This window comes from Brachyhypopomus gauderio, chromosome 14 (genome assembly GCF_052324685.1).
Source record: "Brachyhypopomus gauderio isolate BG-103 chromosome 14, BGAUD_0.2, whole genome shotgun sequence".
Classification (NCBI taxonomy): Eukaryota; Metazoa; Chordata; class Actinopteri; order Gymnotiformes; family Hypopomidae; genus Brachyhypopomus; species Brachyhypopomus gauderio.
Window position 1 is genome coordinate 2,387,833 of NC_135224.1, and position 20,000 is coordinate 2,407,832.

Here is a 20,000-nt window from a genome sequence, read left to right on the forward strand (position 1 = left end):
TGTGTGTGTGTGTATGTTTGTGTATTCATGTGTGTGTGTTGGTATGTGTGTGTGTGTGTGTGTTTGTGTATTCATGTGTGTCTGTTGGTATGTGTGTGTGTGTGTGTGTGTGTGTGTGTGTGTGTGTGTGTGTGTGTGTGTGTGTGTGTGTATTCGTGTGTGTCTGTTGGTATGTGTGTGTGTGTGTGTGTGTTTGTGTGTGTGTGTTTGTGTATTCGTATGTGTCTGTTGGTATGTGTGTGTGTGTGTGTGTGTGTGCGCTGGTGTATTAAATCATAGGAAGTTTTAATGGTCTGATGTGAGAGATTCAGATGAAGACTGTAGATTGTTATGCTAATATTAGTGTATGTGAGGTCATACCTGCCCAGTCCAGCGTGGACGTCAGCTGCAGTTCTTCGTGTCCTGAAATCGTCCCGCATGCGTTATGCCCGCCGCTCTGTTACAGAGTGACATCCTGCATACGTTAACTGGGTGTTTGTTCATTTCTGGTACAGCTCATCATCCAGATTAGCCGTTAGCTATTAGCAGTTCCCTAGTAAACACTGACACAAATCTTCACAAATGTTTCACTGTTAGAGTATTTAACATGTTGTGTAGTGAAATGTCCTGTATGAAGGCCTCTCCTCTCTGTTTCAGCACAGTGTCCTGTGTGAGTTGCCTCTCTTCGCACTGCTACAGAAGTACTGTTATTCTCTGTCTGCACTTCAGAACATCACAGGTGAGGTGAATATCTACCCTGTTCATTAAACAGTCTGCCAACTCGCCTACATTAACCAGTCTGCTAACTACATTAACCGGTCTGCTAACTACAATAACCAGTCTGCTAACTACATTAATCAGTCTGCTAACTACATTAACTGGTCTGCTAACTACATTAACCAGTCTGCTAACTACATTAATCAGTCTGCTAACTAATTAACCTGGAGCCGGTGGCGAGTGTATTTTGTTGAGCGGGGGGGGGGGCGAACGTAAAATGGACACAGATTCAGTGTTATATCGCCGGTGGATGGCGCCAGAGCTAGCGAACTAGTAACGTATTGAATCATGGATGAAATGTGGATCTGAGGTAAATAAACTGGATATTTTTTTTCGGCGTGAGATATCGGAAGTGTGGCGTGAGAGCGTGTGAAAACGGTCAAATGCGTGTGTCTCACGCTCAATGCGTGAGAGTTGGCAACCCTGCTGCTAACTACATTAACCAGTCTGCTAATTACGATTAACCAGTCTGCTAACTACATTAACCAGTCTGCTAACTACATTAATCAGTCTGCTAACTACATTAACCAGTCTGTTAATTATATTAACCAGTCTGCTAACTACATTAACCAGTCTGCTAAGGGCCTACAATTGTGTTGCACTCAGCTACACCACAGAAAGGTTTTAAGGACTATCAGTGACCGAGAAGAGTATCACATGATACAAAGATAACATCTCCACTTCCCATTGTAATTCCATTCAGTCCCCTGTAACTTTGACACAAGCGTAATCTTTCACACAGATTACACCTGGTGTCAGTAATTAATTTACTGGGCTGTGTAAGTGACTCGCATAAGAAGTGAAAAGCGAATCAGGATCTCTTGTCATCAGCTTCGTGGAACAGGTCACATGACTCTCTCCTGTTTAAACGCCTTAAACAGGGTCAGGCGGAACAAACAATTGCTTTTAAACATTCACCAGGAAGGCGATATTGGGTTATGCTTAAGAAGAGTACATACAAAGAGAGTGATCAGCCCGTAAGGAACTCAACACTCACATTTAACAGGGACAAAGGCATCTAACAAGTACCAGATTGTACAGCCACAGAACACATGGACAAAACACGTGGATAAAACACGTGGATAAAACATGTGGTCCACAGGAAGTTAAAACACTTGGTCCACAGGAAGTTATAACAGTACACACCCCTACACACTCTCATTGGCTCTGTTCGAAATAGTCTACTACGTACTACTGGCGTACTGATCGAGCCCCAAATCAGTATGCCGTATGCAGTATGTGACCAAAAATGAAATTTTCCAGTATGTGAAACATACCCGGATGACCTACTACTTCCGCAAAATATTCCAGTACGCAAACAGAGCTATCTTTGTGGTGTACTGCATCCCATCATGCAACGCTACGATCACGTGACCCCGTAGTATGCTTTGCTTTTGTCGCATACTGGAAACTATACTGCATACTACTAGGACCAGTATGCAGTATCCAGTATATACTGAGTCCAGTATGCAGTATCCAGTATGTACTGAGTCCAGTATGCAGTATCCATTATGTAGTAGGCTATTTTGAACAGAGCCCATGATTTATCACAACTACAAGCTGAATGCAGAAGCAGATGAAGTCTTGAGTTCTGGTGTAAATGTGCCAGTGTAGTTATTCTGAGATAAACTCCACTATGGGCACTATGTGTCCTATTAATACCTGTAAACTCCACTATGGGCACTATGTGTCCTATTAATACCTGTAAACTCCACTATGGGCACTATGTGTCCTATTAATACCTGTAAACTCCACTATGGGCACTATGTGTCCTATTAATACCTGTAAACTCCACTGTGGGCACTATGTGTCCTATTAATACCTGTAAACGACTCATTTATTTGTCCAGGATTTCTCCGAGGTAACGTGGGTCATGCGTACGTTGGGTGTTTATTACTTAAGGTTGACTCTCAGCAGGCGGGCTGGTCAAACCCCTCCCTCACACGGTGTGTCTTCTCCTAACCACGCCGTCTGCGTCTCCTGCATGATTCTTCTAAGGGCGCCTGCCACGTTAAAAAAGCACCAGTAATGTTTGCACATATGGATCAATACACACTGTAGTGATCTTCTTGAACAGATTCTGCACACATCTAAATGTGATGTCATCGCTGACCTACTCTCACATGAGTTCCAATCTGGTCAAGTCACAAGTCACTCCACTGCTATGTGTCGTGTGTCTTTTCATTGTGCATTTGTATGTAATTCTATGTTCTATGTTCTATTCTATGTTTTTTTTTTCATCCTAAGTAGAATCATTAGAATTTATGTGAACACTCATGATGAAGGTTTATCAGGGGCCTGGACGTACCATCCTCATCCTCATTGGTGAGAGTGACGTACGTGTGTGTGTTTCAGGCCCCTGTCTTGCTCTGCAGAGTTCACACACCTGATCTAACTCTTTAGTTGATTACTGAGGTCTGATTGAGTAGGTGTTCTTGGGCCCTGTTTGACCCCCCCCCCCCCCCCCCCCCGCTCTTGATGAAGGACCAATCAGAGAACTGAAACAAATTCATTAGGAAGCAGTAATTGCTTTGCACACAGTCATTATGGATCATAATGCAACATAATGCAACTTGGTAGAACACAGAGCCCGCAGCCTGAGCACGGAGCACACAGCCTGAACACAGAGCACACAGCCTGAACACGGAGCACACAGCCTGAACACAGAGCACACAGCCTGAACATGAAGCCCAGAGCCTGAACACAGAGCACACAGCCTGAACACGGAGCACACAGCCTGAACACGGAGCACACAGCCTGAACACAGAGCCCACAGCCTGAACACAGAGCACACGGCCTGAACACAGAGCCCACAGCCTGAACACAGAGCACACAGCCTGAACACGAAGCCCAGAGCCTGAACACAGAGCCCACAGCCTGAACACAGAGCCCACAGCCTGAACACAGAGCACACAGCCTGAACACAGAGCACACAGCCTGAACACGAAGCCCAGAGCCTGAACACAGAGCACACAGCCTGAACACAGAGCACACAGCCTGAACACGAAGCCCAGAGCCTGAACACAGAGCACACAGCCTGAACACAGAGCCAATAACCTGAACAAAGAGCACATAACCTGAACACTGCTCCTCTAAACGCACAGCATTTCATCTGGAGAGGCACAGACATTAGATCTGATTGATTTGAATCAGCATGCATTGTAAAAGGAGAGTCCTGCCATGTTGACCTCTCCACTGGAGACAACCCAGCACGAGACCGTCCTCACTGTCAGCACTGGACCGGGATTGGGGCGGAGTGGGCGGAGTTAGTAAAGGTGAGCAGAGCAAGTAGATGTGGACAGATAAACGGGGGGGGGGAGTTAGTGAGAGTGGGTGGAGCTAGTAGACAGTCTTGTCCATTGCTTCTTCCTGCCTCCTGTATTGGGAAGCCTCTGATCTTCTGTGTCGTACATGCCTGACGCACTACTGCTCTGGAGAGGGCAAATGCCTCCAAGTCTCATCCAAGTCTCATCCAAGTCTCGTGGAGACTCTCACTGCACCTGTTCAAGGACTGGGAGATGATTTCTAGCCAGCTCTGTAATAAAACACAACTTCTTGTGATTGCATGCTGTCGCTGTCTGGAAGACCCATACTCTGGATGAAGCCATTTACACACACACACACACACACACACACACACACACACACACACACACACGTTTGCCAGGCTTGTGAGGGTTAGACTTGATTGGAGGTGTCCAAATACTTTAGTATTAGATATGAGTCACTCTAACACCGTGATATTTTCTGTAATGTCAATTTAAAAGCTTCAATTACGTGACTCATCTCTTCATTTGAGAGATTTGTTTGTGCCAGGATTTAATCACACCAGCTGATGTTTTCACTATATCCTATTCTAGGGGGTCAGCAGGATATAAACAGTAGCTATATATGAACATTACATTATGGTCACTATGTTTGTTAAATAAAATACCCTACTTGTCAAAATGTATTAATTTTCCATAAAGTGATTAATAATCACAACTGGATCCCCAAAAGCTTCTTCAACTGAATGTATTCTTTATATCTGCGAGTGTGTCCTGTTATTTCTGCTACTTTAGAGAGGGTTAAAAACACATTGGTATCTGTATTCAATTGTGCAGTCCCACTGTGCATGAAAACGTGATAATTAATGTGATCTGAATCCGACCTCCTTTTGTAGTGTGTAAATTCGCCTGGGGGGAGGGGGGGGGTGTTTGTGCGCGCGCATGTGGGCGTGTGTGTTTGTGATACTAATAAATAAAGTAACTGATAATCATCAGCGTGATCAATAACGCCCACAATCTGCCTGGTGGCGCTGTGCAGGTGTGCGGCTCTAACGGAATGGTAATGCTTAATGTAACACGTTGACATTTTGCCGCACCATTAATAGCGCCAGAGAGATTACATCTCCCCGCTCCCCTCCGCTACGTCTACACACATGGGGCGCGCGCATTTGGGCCGTACTCCACCCGCACCCGAACCCCACCCGCACCCGCAGTGTTGGGGTACCAAACGGCGCGTTTACACGGGGCGGGGGGGCGAGGGGGCCCCAACTCCACTAATTCAGGTGAAATTGTCTGTGAAAAGCAATTTCTCTTGCTCGTTCCTTTTACAATAAATGTACCTGTATTAACCCATTTAATTAATTAGTACAAAAACACCACACACTAAACAAACCGGAGTCAGCAGTATTATTTACCCTAATTCTGGGTTTAATGAGTTTAGTGAGGCACGTCTGCTCTACACACAACATTACTCCGCGTTATAGCGTATAGATTACTCTGACTCACTTTTCCAATGTATGAAAAATTAAAGAAATGCTGAATGATGTGGATGAGCGCGTGCAGCACGGTGATGAAGGTGTTGAGCGCTTCTCATCACACGTGTCATAACGCAGCAGTATTATTGGGATTATTACAGTGACAAAGGAAAAACTCCCCGAGATTAAGGAGGAAACATCGGGGAACCAAGAAAGTAAAGAAAGGCGTGAAATAAAATAATAAAAAGGATAAACAACTCCACGGTTATTTATGATGAAAAAATATTTTGTGGCTTAACATGAACCAAAAGCAGTTGGTGCGATATTGCCCTGATTGACATGCCCCCCCCCCCCCCCCCCCCCCCCCGGGGGGGGAAATAAAGTAGGTGTTGTACAGGACCCGAGATCCGACGGCAGTCACACGGTCTTTGGGTTTTGTGCCGTTTGCACGGTGCCGAGCTGCGCGCGCGCGTCCGAGAAACACGGATTAATTTGGGGATGCGCGAGGATTCCGGACCAGGAGTGGGTCGCGCGCGTGCGGGGCGCACCTGTCATCACGACGGACATTAAACTGTGTGGGTGGTCAGACTGGACCGAGACTCTTTACCTGGCGAAGCTCAGATCGTCCCGTTGAAGCCGGAACTCATGGACGCCACTTTATTCCAGATCTTCATGGGGGAGTTCGGGGAGCCCAACTGTAGTCTCATGAACTCACTGGAAGGCACTTTGGACCCCAACAGATCGCTGTCTGTGCTCAGCCTGGACGGTGCGGTCACCACCGACCCCTTCACCCAAGTTTGTACCTGTAACTTAGGGGATCAATCTCGTGATGCACCTTACTGAGATTCTTGTTCGGCTGTTTTAAGGTCTCTACTGCAACGCCACCACCGATGAGATCGGAACTTGCTGGCCCAGAAGTAGCTCGGGGCGCATGGTGGACCGGCCGTGCCCGGCATACATCAACGGTGTTAAATACAACACCACACGTAAGTTCATGTGTGAGTTTCGGGTGGTGGGTGAGATGATTATAGGAGACACAGTGTTGAGGATGAAGGGTTTGGTGCGCACACTCAAATCTCTGGTGTCTGGTTGAAATGTTTTGAATGTTCATGAGCATCGCAAGATGAATCTGATCGCTGCACGTCTACATTGACGCAGCTGTTCCGGATTAACTTTATTCTGCTCCGGGTTGTTTTCTGTTATAGTGGCGTATGGAGTTTCTGGCAGTGCGCAAACGTGCGTTTCAGGACGTTAAACACTACTGATATGTTGACTGCTCAAGTTTCGTCCTGTTTTGTACTGTTAAGCCGCAAATGCGAAACCGTGATCGCACCGTATTGTCTCAACGTGATGTGAAGACGGAGCAAAGTGCCAATGGGGAGATCTTAAGATCTTAAGGGTGTGAGGGTGTTCAGATACGTTCACACGGGTTATGTGTACACCCCAATAATAAAACACGGGGCTGATCACTCTTAATGAAATGCTTGTGATTAATGGCACTTAATCTGAACTGCTTACGGCAATTATAACCGTGTAATTTGTTAACGCCGTTTACAAGTAGGCGTACTTTATGATGGTCGCCAAACGACGTCTGGGAGCGACGTGAAGAACATTTCTCTTCAGCACTTCTGCTTGGAGCTCTTCTGCTGTGGAGAGTTCATGCAAGGCTATTAAAGTTGTCCAAGCTTCCCCCATTACTTCCAATAGGTACACAATCATTTGTTTGAGATGTTAGGTAATAATGCAATCAGGCAACCAAACATAAATGGCTGAACTTTCCAGTTCTAAAATACCACTGAGGCTCCAAGTTTAACAAGATAACTGAGTTTTTTTATTGATTAAAAACATCAATTAAGATAAATTAAAGCTGTGCAAATTGCGGTTAATAGGATGTTAATTGTGCCAGAGTGTGTGAGTGTATGTGGTTGGGTAAGGGCGCAGGGGGGTTCAGTGCTGCCCCCTAGAGGTCATGGCCGGGAGCGCGATTCATCAGTCCACTCGTGGCTTTGACTTGTAAGGAGTCACAGCAGTGACTCATCCACAATTATATCCTTTCCTGAAATGTGCACATTCACCACGAACAGCGGCAGTCATATTTACGCTGCTCTCCGCCATTACACAATCATACCATGCCCACACGAACTTGGTCAAATACAAAATTGAACAAAAGCTTAGTAAAAAAATAGTTCAGTGACATTTTGAGGACCAAAAATGTGCATGCTTTTATCATATAAAAGTGCACGTGTTTATCATATAAAAGTGCACGTGTTTATCATATAAAAGTCAATGTGCTCATAATCTAAGATACATATAACATCAATTATACTACATCTTATAAACATCACATTTAGAACAGCAACATTCTGAGGGAATCAGATGTTTGGCTCAGTTCGTTTGCTCTGCTTGCAAGAGCTCTAGTATACTATGCACAAAAATAGCTTTTGTGTGTGTGTGTGTGAGAGAGAGAGAGAGAAGGGCAGAGATATTAAGTGGCCATTTTTAAAGGTCCATAAGTGTTCCTGCAGGCTTGTGTGTTTTGTGCGTGTGGAAGTGAAGGAGGAGAATCATGACACTGAAGAGATAAAACGGTAATTGCAGTATAAACTCCATCATTTGTGTGGTGAACGGGGAGATGGTTCCTGGAGATCCACTCACACCAACCTGCATCTGTTCTTAGTGCTCAGGTGGGAGACGCTGACATGTGAGCATCTCACTCGTCTTTGTTGTTTCAGCCTTCTTGCTGAGTGGAAAATGAGTGTGTTGAGCAGGTCTTTGAGTGTGTTGAGCAGGTCTTTGCTTCATGTTGGTGAAGGTGCAGCACGAAGAGACATAATGGCAGGACTCAGCAACATGATTCTGGTGCTCCGTGAGGAGCTCTGACCACTGTTTACATGATGACCGTATGTTACTGACCGCACAGTGGTGTTGGGAACACCACAAGACGTCTTCTGGGAGCTGCATGGCCTCCTCCAGGCTGTTATGCTCAGGAGTCAAGAGCACCGCCCACAACAATGTCAGAGCTGCTGTGTGTCCAGGATAAAGGTCGGGTGAACTCCGGTCTGTAAACCCACCACTGCTGCTCCTGAATCCTGTAAGCCTCCTGTGATGATGTCATTCTTTAGGGTGTCATGGTCTCAGAGAAGATGGAGGCAGACGCACCACTCAGGTCTGCTGCAGACAGCCGCTTGACGACCTCCACACATGTTTGTGAGTGAACTTGTGGAGTTTTCTTCACGGGGTGGAGTTAAAGCGCCGCTGGAGTGCTGGCAGGTGTCTGTGGGCTCTGGAGATGGTTTTTCCTTCACAAGAGCTTCTAAATGAAGGACTTGCTTCCATTTTAGGCTGAAGAGAAGCTGGTGTTTCTTCTGTTGGAATCTGGAGAGGGATCGTCTTTCCAAACAGGAAAGATTCTGGAGCAGCTACATGCATCCGGTTACCAGGTTTCAGAAACACTGGGGTATTTTTGGGTTGTGACAGGAAGTCCAGAGTTAAACGCAGAGAAAATAAAAGAACAAACTAGTCTGTTTCAGTCGCGATCGATTGGTTCTTCTTATGTTCAGGAGTGTGTTGTGATGCCACAGTGTGTCTCGTTCTCCCTGTCTGGCTTTAACAGCCTCCTGAAAGACATTTGTATGTAAATATGCTGCTGCTAACCACACAGGTCCAATTTTAATTATTCACGGATGCACCTGCGTCCTGCGTCCTCATACGTGATCCTTGACCACACCCCCCCACCACGGGCAGGGTGTCTGTACAGGTGATAATGAACCGCGTGATCATACTGTTCACAAATGAGACAGGGAGGCCACGGCGTGATCAGGTGTGTAAGTGTCCTTTAATGGACACTGCGGTGCTTTAGGACACGGAGCTGCTTCCTCGTCTCTTACACTCTCCTCTTCCTGCAGTCTCTCACAGGACATTACCCAGGTCCCCCTGCGGTCTCTCACAGGACACTACACAGGTCCCCCTGCGGTCTCTCACAGGACATTACCCAGGTCCCCCTGCGGTCTCTCACAGGACATTACCCAGGTCCCCCTGTGGTCTCTCACAGGACACTACCCAGTTCCCCTGCGGTCTCTTGTCATCTGAAGACTTGACCTCTGAAACCTGATATTTGCTTACAGGCCTGCGGGACCGTACAGTTGTTCCAGATGTATTTAATGTATCAGCACTGACTCCTTTATCCAGCGTTACCTTAGTTCAGTGGTATTTGAACTCTAACCTATTGTACTGGCTGATACGCTCTCTATGAGTAGATGTCACGGCAGGTTTGTAAGTTGTTCTGGATAAGAGCATTCGCTAAATGGCATAAATGTTAAATGTCAACTTCCATTTGTGGCTGTTTCTAATTCAAAAGAGTTTGTGCAGGAAGTGGCCTGAGGTGGGCGGAGCTTGAGGAGTTACTCATCCACTCATGACGTGAGATTATTGGGAGGGTTCCTAAGAAGCTGCCCTTGCTTGTCTGGGTATTTAGCGCCACTTTCACCTGGATTGTGTCAATATGGCATCTATATATCTTCTGGCCTGAATGAGAAGGACTGGATACAGTAGCAGGTGTTTGGGGGGAAAGGGGTAAAAAATTGGGGTCAGACAGTCCAAGGTCATTCACCAAACAAACACAGACAGGCAGGCTCGAATGTACAGACACGCTAGAAGAAGCTCTCTAGCTCTCTCTCTCTCTCTCTCTCTCTCTCTCTCTCTCTCTCTCACACACACACACACACACACACACACACACACACACACACACACACACACACACACACACACACACACACACACACCCTGCACAGTTTTATTTGTTTGCCACATTTAAAAATAGTCTCATCCTGTTATTTTGCATCCAGTAGATCTAGTAGAGATCCAGTAGATCTAGTAGAGATCCAGTAGATCTAGTAGACGGAGGAGTAGCAACCCCCCCTTTTATCTTCAGCCCTTCTGCAGGTGAGTTCAGGCCCTGTAAGCATTATGGTCATTATGTGAGAGTTTTCTGACCCTCCTATATCAACTGCTGGAACAAGCAAGACGTGTGTTTCTAATATTATTATTATTGTTATGATTCTTTATACCTAACAGCTATGCTCTCTGCTGAACGTCAGATGGACTTCCTCTACTCTCTGGGAGGTAGTGGTGTTGCTATGGTGATTCTCCACTCAGGTTCTAGAAGACTAAATCAATCGTGCTCTAGTCGTGTTCTAGACGACACCAGCGCTTTACGTGTGAGCAAACCCACGGGAGTCCGGCTACTTCTGAGCCTGGAAATTAACTGAACTTGAAAATGAGAAAAGAGAAGTTTAAAATATTGAACTTGCTATCTGGCGTATTCACGCTGAAGCTAAATTGTTTTGTTGTTTGGCATCATTGAGCAGGAAATATTCAGCACAGTATTACTAAACCTGAATTACTGGAGCTTTGAAATCAACGCACGTGTCTGAGGAACTCAGTCTGTTGCTACGCGTTCACAAAGAAGCTAACCTTTCTGAAGTCCCTTGTTAGCACTGCTCTCTTAGAATGATATAAATGTGCTGGTAGTAAATCAGTAAAATATCTCAGATTGAGGTAGGTGTGTTTCCCTGGTATTTACGCTGCAGTCTGTGATTTTGGTGGGAGTAAGCTGATGCAGTTGGAACAACCACACCCAAACATCTCACCTCCTCCCTGCTCCCTCCACAGGCAGACAGACGAGCACAGACTCCTCCCTCCTGATTGGGTGTGTGGTCACGGTTCACTTTATTCTGATTACAGGCCCTGCAGCAGACCTGAAGAGTGCATTGATTTCCTCTGAGCATATATTTTATTGACAGCATATGACTTATTGAGTTTTTGCTATTCTGATTCACTAGTTAATTTCACCAATACTACCTTTAAGGCATCCTTAAGACATGTTTAAGACGTCTTTATGAAGGATGTTGATTTTTTATTGTGGTGTGTGCTGAGACTGGACAGCTCAGCTGTTATGGCAACGGCAGCCCGCTATGATGACGGCGGGCGCTACGGCGACGGCGGCCGCTACGGCGATGGCGGACGCTACCTGACACCCTCATTATTCCGATGAGCTCACTAACGAAGCGCAGCAGTGACCTAACGATCAATTATGAGGAGAGCAGTTATGCATAATGGTGTTCCCGCTGAGACACGTCTGCACCAGGGCTGAGTGGGCTGGGGCAGTGTAGTTCATACACACACTCCCTCCACCACGCTGCCCATCTAAGTGATACATGAGTCACCCCTTTAAAAAAGACACTTTTAAACTAAGCTGGCTGGAAGGTGAGCACACTGTTGCACATGTCAAAGAAATTGTGCTGGAAATTATGGCTTTAAGTCTCAAGTGCTTCCATGGATGGGGAACGTGACCACAGACTTGAAAGCTGGATTTAAAAGTGTGTCGTTCATCTCTTGAAGCAGTGCTCAGTGTCTCGGCAAAGAGCACAACAGTGTTTCAGTCTCCTCTGAGCCCATACGGTCCCCGGGGGGTGTGGGGCGGTGTGGGGGGGGGGGGGGTGTTCTGGGAATTAGGGACGTTTCCTCTGGGGGTGTTTAGACTGAGCTTCTTGTCCAGTTGCCCCGGCGTCTGTTCCCCGAGCGTGGGGTTTTATGGATCACACACCCTGTGCCTGAGCTGATCTTTAGTGTGCTGAGTTGAGCACACTGATCCATCTCAAACTGGGCTTGAGTGAAAGTTGTGGTGCGAGGACAGATGCTTCCTCTAACACATGCTCGCTGGGCCTTCTGGTTCAGTCAGTAGGCGTACCTTTGAGTACATTAATGTGTTTGTCTCGGAAGCAACCTCGTAAAATGTCTTCAGATGATATAGTGCCTCTAACAGGCCTTTTGACTTCATGCTTATGTGTTTGTCTTGATTTAGTAAAAACAATCTCAACATCGTCACGTAACCCAGAGTCACGTAACACAGAGTCACATGACACAGAGTCACGTTACACAGTCGCATAGCACAGAGTCGTGTAGCACAGAGTCACGTAACACAGAGTCACGTAACACAGTCACATAGCACAGAGTCACATGACAGAGTCACGTAACACAGAGTCACGTAACACAGTCACATAGCACAGAGTCACATGACAGAGTCACGTAACACAGAGTCACATAGTCACATAAGTTCCTCTTCCTGGCATCTCTTCTCCTGCCCCAGTTCATTGACCATAAGCACTTTAGGGTCGAGCGTCTCACTGAGGTTCTATGCAGTGAGACGTCCTGCTGTTACCATTACAGCTTCACGCCCGGAGGACCTGAGCACCTCCATATCTCCCTGCCCCCGCATGGGTGTGTGTGTGTGTGTGTGCGTGTGTGCTTTAGGCTTGTGGCTTTCCTTTTCACTATTGCTTTATCTTTCTCTATTTCTCTCTCTCTTTCTCTCTCTCTCTGTCTCTCTCTCTCTCTCTCTGCCCCCCCCCCCCCCCCCCCCCACCATCAGCTGTCCTATTATGCTCTGTGCTGCTTGAATTCCTGCAGTGTAATTTGAATTGGTGCCTCGTGATTAGTTCGAGGTGTGAAACCCTTGAGGTTCGTCAGAATTAACACCCTCCCATAGCTGAGAAGCTGCTGTGAAGATCAGGTATAAATAGACGCTTGATAAAGAGCTATATATGTAAGGACCCAAATGCATCCTCCCCCTCCTTCACCTCCACTGAGAACGTCCGTTCCTGACTCAGAAGCTCTAAGAAGTGTCCAAGTTCTTCAGAACCAGTGCAGATGAGCCTGTGTGTGGTTCCCAGTACGGTTCCCAGCACATTAATGCTGTCTATTCCCTGCTGGAAGGCTAAAGCCCATGCTCATTATTGGGAAGCCAGGTGTGGTTGGCCAGGTGCATTTGGGGGGATGTGATTGGCCAGGTGTGGCTGGCCAGGTGAAATGTGAATATACCATCATACCTTCTCCCAGAGATTGTGTAAATCAGCTTCACGGGCCTGCCAGAGCTATCTCCACCCTGACCTCTGACCCGTCCCTTGACCTACCACTAGCCCTGTCCCCACCACCGCCCTGTCCCCACTCTGACCTATGACCTCTGCCCTGCCACAGCCCCTGTCCCCTATCTCACCACTGCCCTGTCTCCACCCTGACCTATGACCCCTACCCCCGGCCTGTAGCTAGTTTCATCCTGTCTCCTGCCTCAGCAGATTCCCCCTGTCCGGCTCAGTGGAGTGACCAGTCTGGGCGGAGCTAAGAATGGCTCACTGGTTGTTGTCAGGCCAGGATGGTTGTGACAACCATCTGTCTTCTCCTCCACCTTCATGAGGAAGTGGAGCTGTCTTCTCCTCCCAAACCCACACATCTCTCCAGGAGGGCAGCAGAACCTTTGAGTTAATGTCCAAAGGTTCTGAGTAATGTGCAGAACAGATCTAGATCAGGGGTGTCAGACTCCTTCCCACCGCGGGCCATATCAGCATAATCGTTGTCCACAGAGGGCCATATGTAACTTATAAATGTAACAACTCCTTAATGTTAAATAACTGAATTTTTTACTTATTAAAGTTACAAATATTACAGATATATTTGCATAAATGTAAAAAAATATGTTTGCTTGTTGCTCTGTTATTATAACATAAATCCTTTTGTTAGGTTATGAAACCCACATTACTCCATCAATCAATGATCAAACTATCCAAGTGAATAAAGAAAAATAACATAAAAGATATCACATATACTTTGTTCAAAACTTGAAATATCAAATAGACTAACTGAAAATAGCAGTTGTGTTTCAAAAACGCTGAGAAAGACTTTGAAGTGTGGGGGATTTCTTCAGTCACAACAAAGCTGCTTTTATTGCTGCACTGTTTGTGTTTGTCACTTTCGCGAACACATTCTGTTGCGATCGCAGTTTGCCTTTTAATTCTTTGGCAATTTGTTGTTTATTCTTGATGTCTAATTTTGACATATTTAGCTCCGTGTTTGGTCTCAAAATGTCGACGTTGATACTTCATAAAAACAAAATACATTCCAGTTTTTCTCCTTGAAGCAGAATCATGTATTCGCTTTCCCATCTTTCTTGAACCACATTTGTCCCACGGGCCTTGAGTTTGACAGCCCTGGACTAGAACGTCTAACTGGGGTAAATATGTGAACAGTGAGAGAGACATCATTACAATGTTATGGACGCATGTCTCTCTTAATAAAGGACCTTCTGGGCTCCACAAACACTCCTTCACTGCTTCCGCCAAACATCTCACAACTCCTGGTTCTTTGGGTAAATGCCAGCATGGTGGATTTAAATAACACAGCACACTTTCACTTCACATTTAAGCCAAGAATATACAGTGTTGTCTTCAAATCCTCACCTCATTTTCAGTATTGCAAAGTCAGGATAAATTGTTGAAAAAATCTAGCTTATTCAGAACAAGATCATATAACAATGTGCTACTGTGCATGAGTGTGTTTGTGTGAGTGTGTTTGTGTGAGTTTGAGTGTGAGTGTGTGTGAGTGAGTTTGTGTGTGTGTGTGTGTGTGTGTGTGTGTGTGTGTGTGTGTGTGTGTGTGTGTTATGTAAAGCAGTGTCAGAAAAGAGGCTTGCATTCTTTGGTGGGTATGAGGCTGTAATTAGGTAAAAAAGGTCTGACAAGATGGATATTCTTAATTTAAAGGAATTAAAGAAGTTACTATTTTTAGTTCTTATCTGATATTTGTTTTATTGTTGTGAATAGTAGATTATTACTTTGAGTTTATTACATTGTAGTATTTGCATATGAATTAGAGCTACAGCAGTGTCAGCAGGTTTGGGTTATACTCTTCACTTCCTCTAAGGACTTGTAAATTATGGCTTCCCATTTTACCATCTGTCTCATGAATATTAATGACTGTAGACGTCTGTTCCCTCCATTTTCTAGTCCGGGCGTTATATTTTACCCAGAGTGCATCACCTAGACGTGAACAGAGCGACTGAAACTGTTATGAACAGTAGGGTATCAGTCCCACACTGTGTGTGTGTGTGTGTGTGTGTGTGTGTGTGTGTGTGTGTGTGTGTGTGTGTGTGTGTGTGTGTGTGTGTGTGTGTGTGTGTGTGTGTGCGTGTGTGTTCTTTACTCATTATTACCCACTGAACGGGTCAGAGGTCATGTCAGTTCTGAGCACTGGGAGCTTTGGTGCGTTGCAGTCTACATCTTCAGTCTACATCTTCAGTCTACATCTTCCAGAGGCTGCGTGTGACACCTGCGTGTGACACCTGCGTGTGACACCTGCGTGTGACACCTGCGTGTTACACCTGCGTGTTCCACCTGCGTGTGACACCTGCGTGTGACACCTGCGTGTTCCACCTGCGTGTGACACCTGCGTGACACCTGCGTGTGACACCTGCGTGTTACACCTGCGTGTGACACCTGCGTGTGACACCTGCGTGTGACACCTGCGTGTTACACCTGCGTGTGACACCTGCGTGTGACACCTGCGTGTTACACCTGCGTGTGACACCTGCGTGTGACACCTGCGTGTTACACCTGCGTGTGACACCTGCATGTTCCACCTGCGTGTGACACCTGCGTGTGACACCTGCGTGTTACACCTGCGTGTGACACCTGCGTGTGACACCTGCGTGTTACACCTGCGTGTGACACCTGCGTGTTCCACCTGCGTGTTCCACCTGCGTGTGACACCTGCGTGTGACACCTGCGTGTTACACCTGCGTGTGACACCTGCATGTTCCACCTGCGTGTGACACCTGCATGTTACACCTGCGTGTTACACCTGCGTGTGACACCTGCGTGTTACACCTGCGTGTGACACCTGCGTGTTCCACCTGCGTGTTACACCTGCGTGTTACACCTGCGTGTTACACCTGCGTGTGACACCTGCGTGTTACACCTGCGTGTGACACCTGCATGTTCCACCTGCGTGTGACACCTGCGTGTTACACCTGCGTGTGACACCTGCGTGTGACACCTGCATGTTACACCTGCGTGTGACACCTGCGTGTTACACCTGCGTGTGACACCTGCGTGTTACACCTGCGTGTGACACCTGCGTGTGACACCTGCGTGTTACACCTGCGTGTTACACCTGCGTGTGACACCTGCGTGTGACACGTCACAGGAGAACACATCACGTGTGCTTTTCGGCCTGGGCTTCGCTAAGTTATATGTAGTATTTTATTTGGTTTATGCTACCAATTGTAAGTTAAATATTAGGCTCAGTGTGAACTCAGTTATGTCCAGTGAGAGAGATAATATGTTCATGCACAAGGATCCTATTCATTTCTGGCCTATTAATCTCTATCCTATTAATCATGATATTCTTCAGTGTCCTATTAATCTCTATAATATTCTTCAGTGCCCTATTCTTCTGTAACCATCTGCAAGTTCTTCTTTGGTGAAAAGCTGTCACCATTAAACCTGCACTCATCTTTTAAGGTAGATACCCACACAGACAGCTTTACTGATTTTGGGCTTCTGTAACATGGTCAGTGTGCCTGCTGACTTATGACAGATCAACTCAACTTCGGAGTTTCTCTCTATTCTAGCACTAGTATGCCAGACGCCCCTCACTAACCCCACCCACTAATATGCCAGATGCCCCTCACTAACCCCACCCACTAGTCGGTGTGTCCCACTTCTCTTTACCCCTCCCCTTCACCTCCTACCCCACAGCCCTCACAACCAAAAGCCCTGCCACACACCCTATAGACTGGGCACGTGTACCCTGCTAGACTGGGCACGTGTACCCTGCTAGACTGGGCACGTGTACCCTGCTAGACTGGCATGTGTACCCTGCTAGACTGGGCATGTGTACCCTGTTAGACTGGACACGTGTACCCTGTTAGACTGGGCACGTGTACCCTGCTAGACTGGGCATGTGTACCCTGTTAGATTGGACACGTGTACCCTGTTAGACTGGGCACGTGTACCCTGTTAGACTGGACACGTGTACCCTGTTAGACTGGACATGTGTACCCTGTTAGACTGGACACGTGTACCCTGTTAGACTGGGTATGTGTACCCTGTTAGACTGGGCACGTGTACCCTGCTAGACTGGGCACGTGTACCCTGCTAGACTGGACACGTGTACCCTGTTAGACTGGACATGTGTACCCTGTTAGACTGGACACGTGTACCCTGTTAGACTGGGCATGTGTACCCTGTTAGACTGGGCATGTGTACCCTGTTAGACTGGACACGTGTACCCTGTTAGACTGGGCACGTGTACCCTGTTAGACTGGGCATGTGTACCCTGTTAGACTGGGCACGTGTACCCTGTTAGACTGGACATGTGTACCCTGTTAGACTGGGCACGTGTACCCTGTTAGACTGGGCACGTGTACCCTGTTAGACTGGGCACGTGTACCCTGTTAGACTGGACACGTGTACCCTGTTAGACTGGGCACGTGTACCCTGTTAGACTGGGCACGTGTACCCTGCTAAACTGCTAATCTAAGCTTTTCCTGCATGCTTCACTTTGGGGCCAATTAATCTCACCCATCACTTTGTGCTCCGTGTTCTTGTAAACTCACTCCAGTGTTTACTCTGTTGCTGTCCTGCACATCTAACTGTGAATTAATCAGTGACACCAGCCCCACCTCAGCCAGCCAATCTCATCTTCTCTTTAAAGTATATTTATATAATTTTGAGCAGAATGAATCTATTGTTCCAAAAATTAATATATAATGAAGATGTATGTATAATATAATAAGTGTGGCAATGTATAAGGCATTTGTTTGTGAGATTATGGCTCTCAGTGGAATGCTAATGTCTCTCTGAACACCCAGTTTTACCGTGACACTGATCCGTTACACAGCGAGAGCAGGACGATGGAATACAAGATTACTGAATACAACTTTTAAAAAGATCTGACTGTGTTCAGTTCTGAACACACAGCCTGGCTGGTTTTCTCAACACCTAGTGTGCTCTAGGAAGAACCTGCGAGGTGTTTCTAATGAATGCTTCTGCGTCTCTGACTGCGAGGGTGCTTATTGTAATCATTAAGAAACAGATTAGAGAAACACTGTGTTTGTGCTCCCAGTTTGAGAACCAGACACAACCAGCACAACCAACTTATGTAGTTCTCTGACTGTTTATTGCTAAGATGCTTGAGGTCATTTTAAAGTTTTTTTTGTTAGAGGCTAGTGAGTGCATACTGCATTTAGTGGAATTTGCTTGCAGAAGCCAATTTATTGCACATTTAATACCCTGTGGAATTAGACATTGTGTAATCAATTCCTCAGACACACTTGCTCTGTAGCTGTGGCTAATAGACTGACATACAGGCACATTCCAGTTGAAGTTGTAAAACTCCTTTTCTGGAACCACAGTTTTATGCTGAATTCAGCTGAATGATCAGACAGGAGTTCTGGATCCTGTGTGTGTGCTGTTAGCCTTTACTGCTCTCTGACAAGAGTGATCGACATCAATTGTGTAAATGCACTTGGTATTAAGTTTATGCAAGCATTTGTGCATACGGTATAAATGGGCATAAACATACATTATGTATATGACATTACTCAAACTTTGACGTGGTGTCTGCACACACAATTAGGCTATAAGATATATGGGAATAAAGTAAGAGCTTCAATTTCTTTTTTTCTCCTTGTAAATTATGATAAATGCTATGTTGATAATGACTGTGGAGCAATACAGACCTGTCTCAGCCCAGACCTGTCTCAGTCCAGACCTGTCTCAGTCCAAACCTGTCTCAAGACAGACCTCTCAGTCCAGACCCGTCTCAGTCCAGACCTGTCTCAAGACAGACCTGTCTCAGTCCAGACCTGTCTCAGCCCAGACCTGTCTCAGTCCAGACCTGTCTCAAGACAGACCTCTCAGTCCAGACCTGTTTCAAGACAGACCTGTCTCAGTCCAGACCTGTCTCAAGACGGGGATGAAGTCGGCCTTGTATGGTGATGTAGAGCCATTACATGGAACAAAGCCTTAAGAGTCAAATGAACTCCCACAGAATTTAAAGCCTGTATCACTGACCAGACTCTGTATGAACACAGTAAGAGCTGCGTTCACATCTTTGAAATGAAATCCGAATGGTTCAGTGTTGGGCTTCAGTGTGTGACTACACTTCAGTCCTGTTTTCCATTTTTCATGGAGATGATACGCTAGGACACCCCAGGCTGGAGTGGTGTCCAGTGCGGACGGATGGAGGTAGCAGTATTATCCACCACCGCGCCTGCTTAGCAGTATCTGAGGTGGATCTTCAACACACAGAGCACATCCCAGTTGAGGGCAAGAAAATCAGCACTTCAGAACACCAGAATTCAGAGTTTAGGTGAGCGGAGAAAATGTGACTTGTGTGGAGAAGTTTAAGTATCTCAGGGATTTTGTACATTGATGGAAAAATGGAGCGTGAGACTAACACCCAAATCATGTCGGTGGCATCACTGTTGTGGTCATCCCACATCCCCTTGGAATAACGCCACTGTTCTTCAAGATTGAGAGGAACCTGCTGAACCCACCTACATCTCACAAAGGTGCTCCTCTACAGCACATTAGAAGGAGGCCCAGAGGTTGATCCAGACCTTGCTGGAGGGTTCATATCTCCTGCTGACCTGGGAACATGTGGT

General features: G+C 46.4%; 1 protein-coding gene across 2 annotated transcripts in view; it reads left to right on the forward strand.

The window, feature by feature from the left end:
- The first annotated feature begins 5,935 nt into the window (after positions 1 to 5,935).
- crhr2 (corticotropin releasing hormone receptor 2) overlaps positions 5,936 to 20,000 on the forward strand; it is a 53,737-nt gene continuing 39,672 nt past the window's right edge. For both annotated transcript variants that reach the window (XR_013120898.1, XM_076972718.1), the window contains exons 1-2: positions 5,936 to 6,263; positions 6,364 to 6,483. Coding sequence is in view for 1 of the 2 variants with exons in the window: in XM_076972718.1 (XP_076828833.1) it covers positions 6,143 to 6,263; positions 6,364 to 6,483 (241 nt within the window). In the remaining variant the exon portion in view is untranslated. The remainder of the gene's footprint in view (positions 6,264 to 6,363; positions 6,484 to 20,000) is intronic.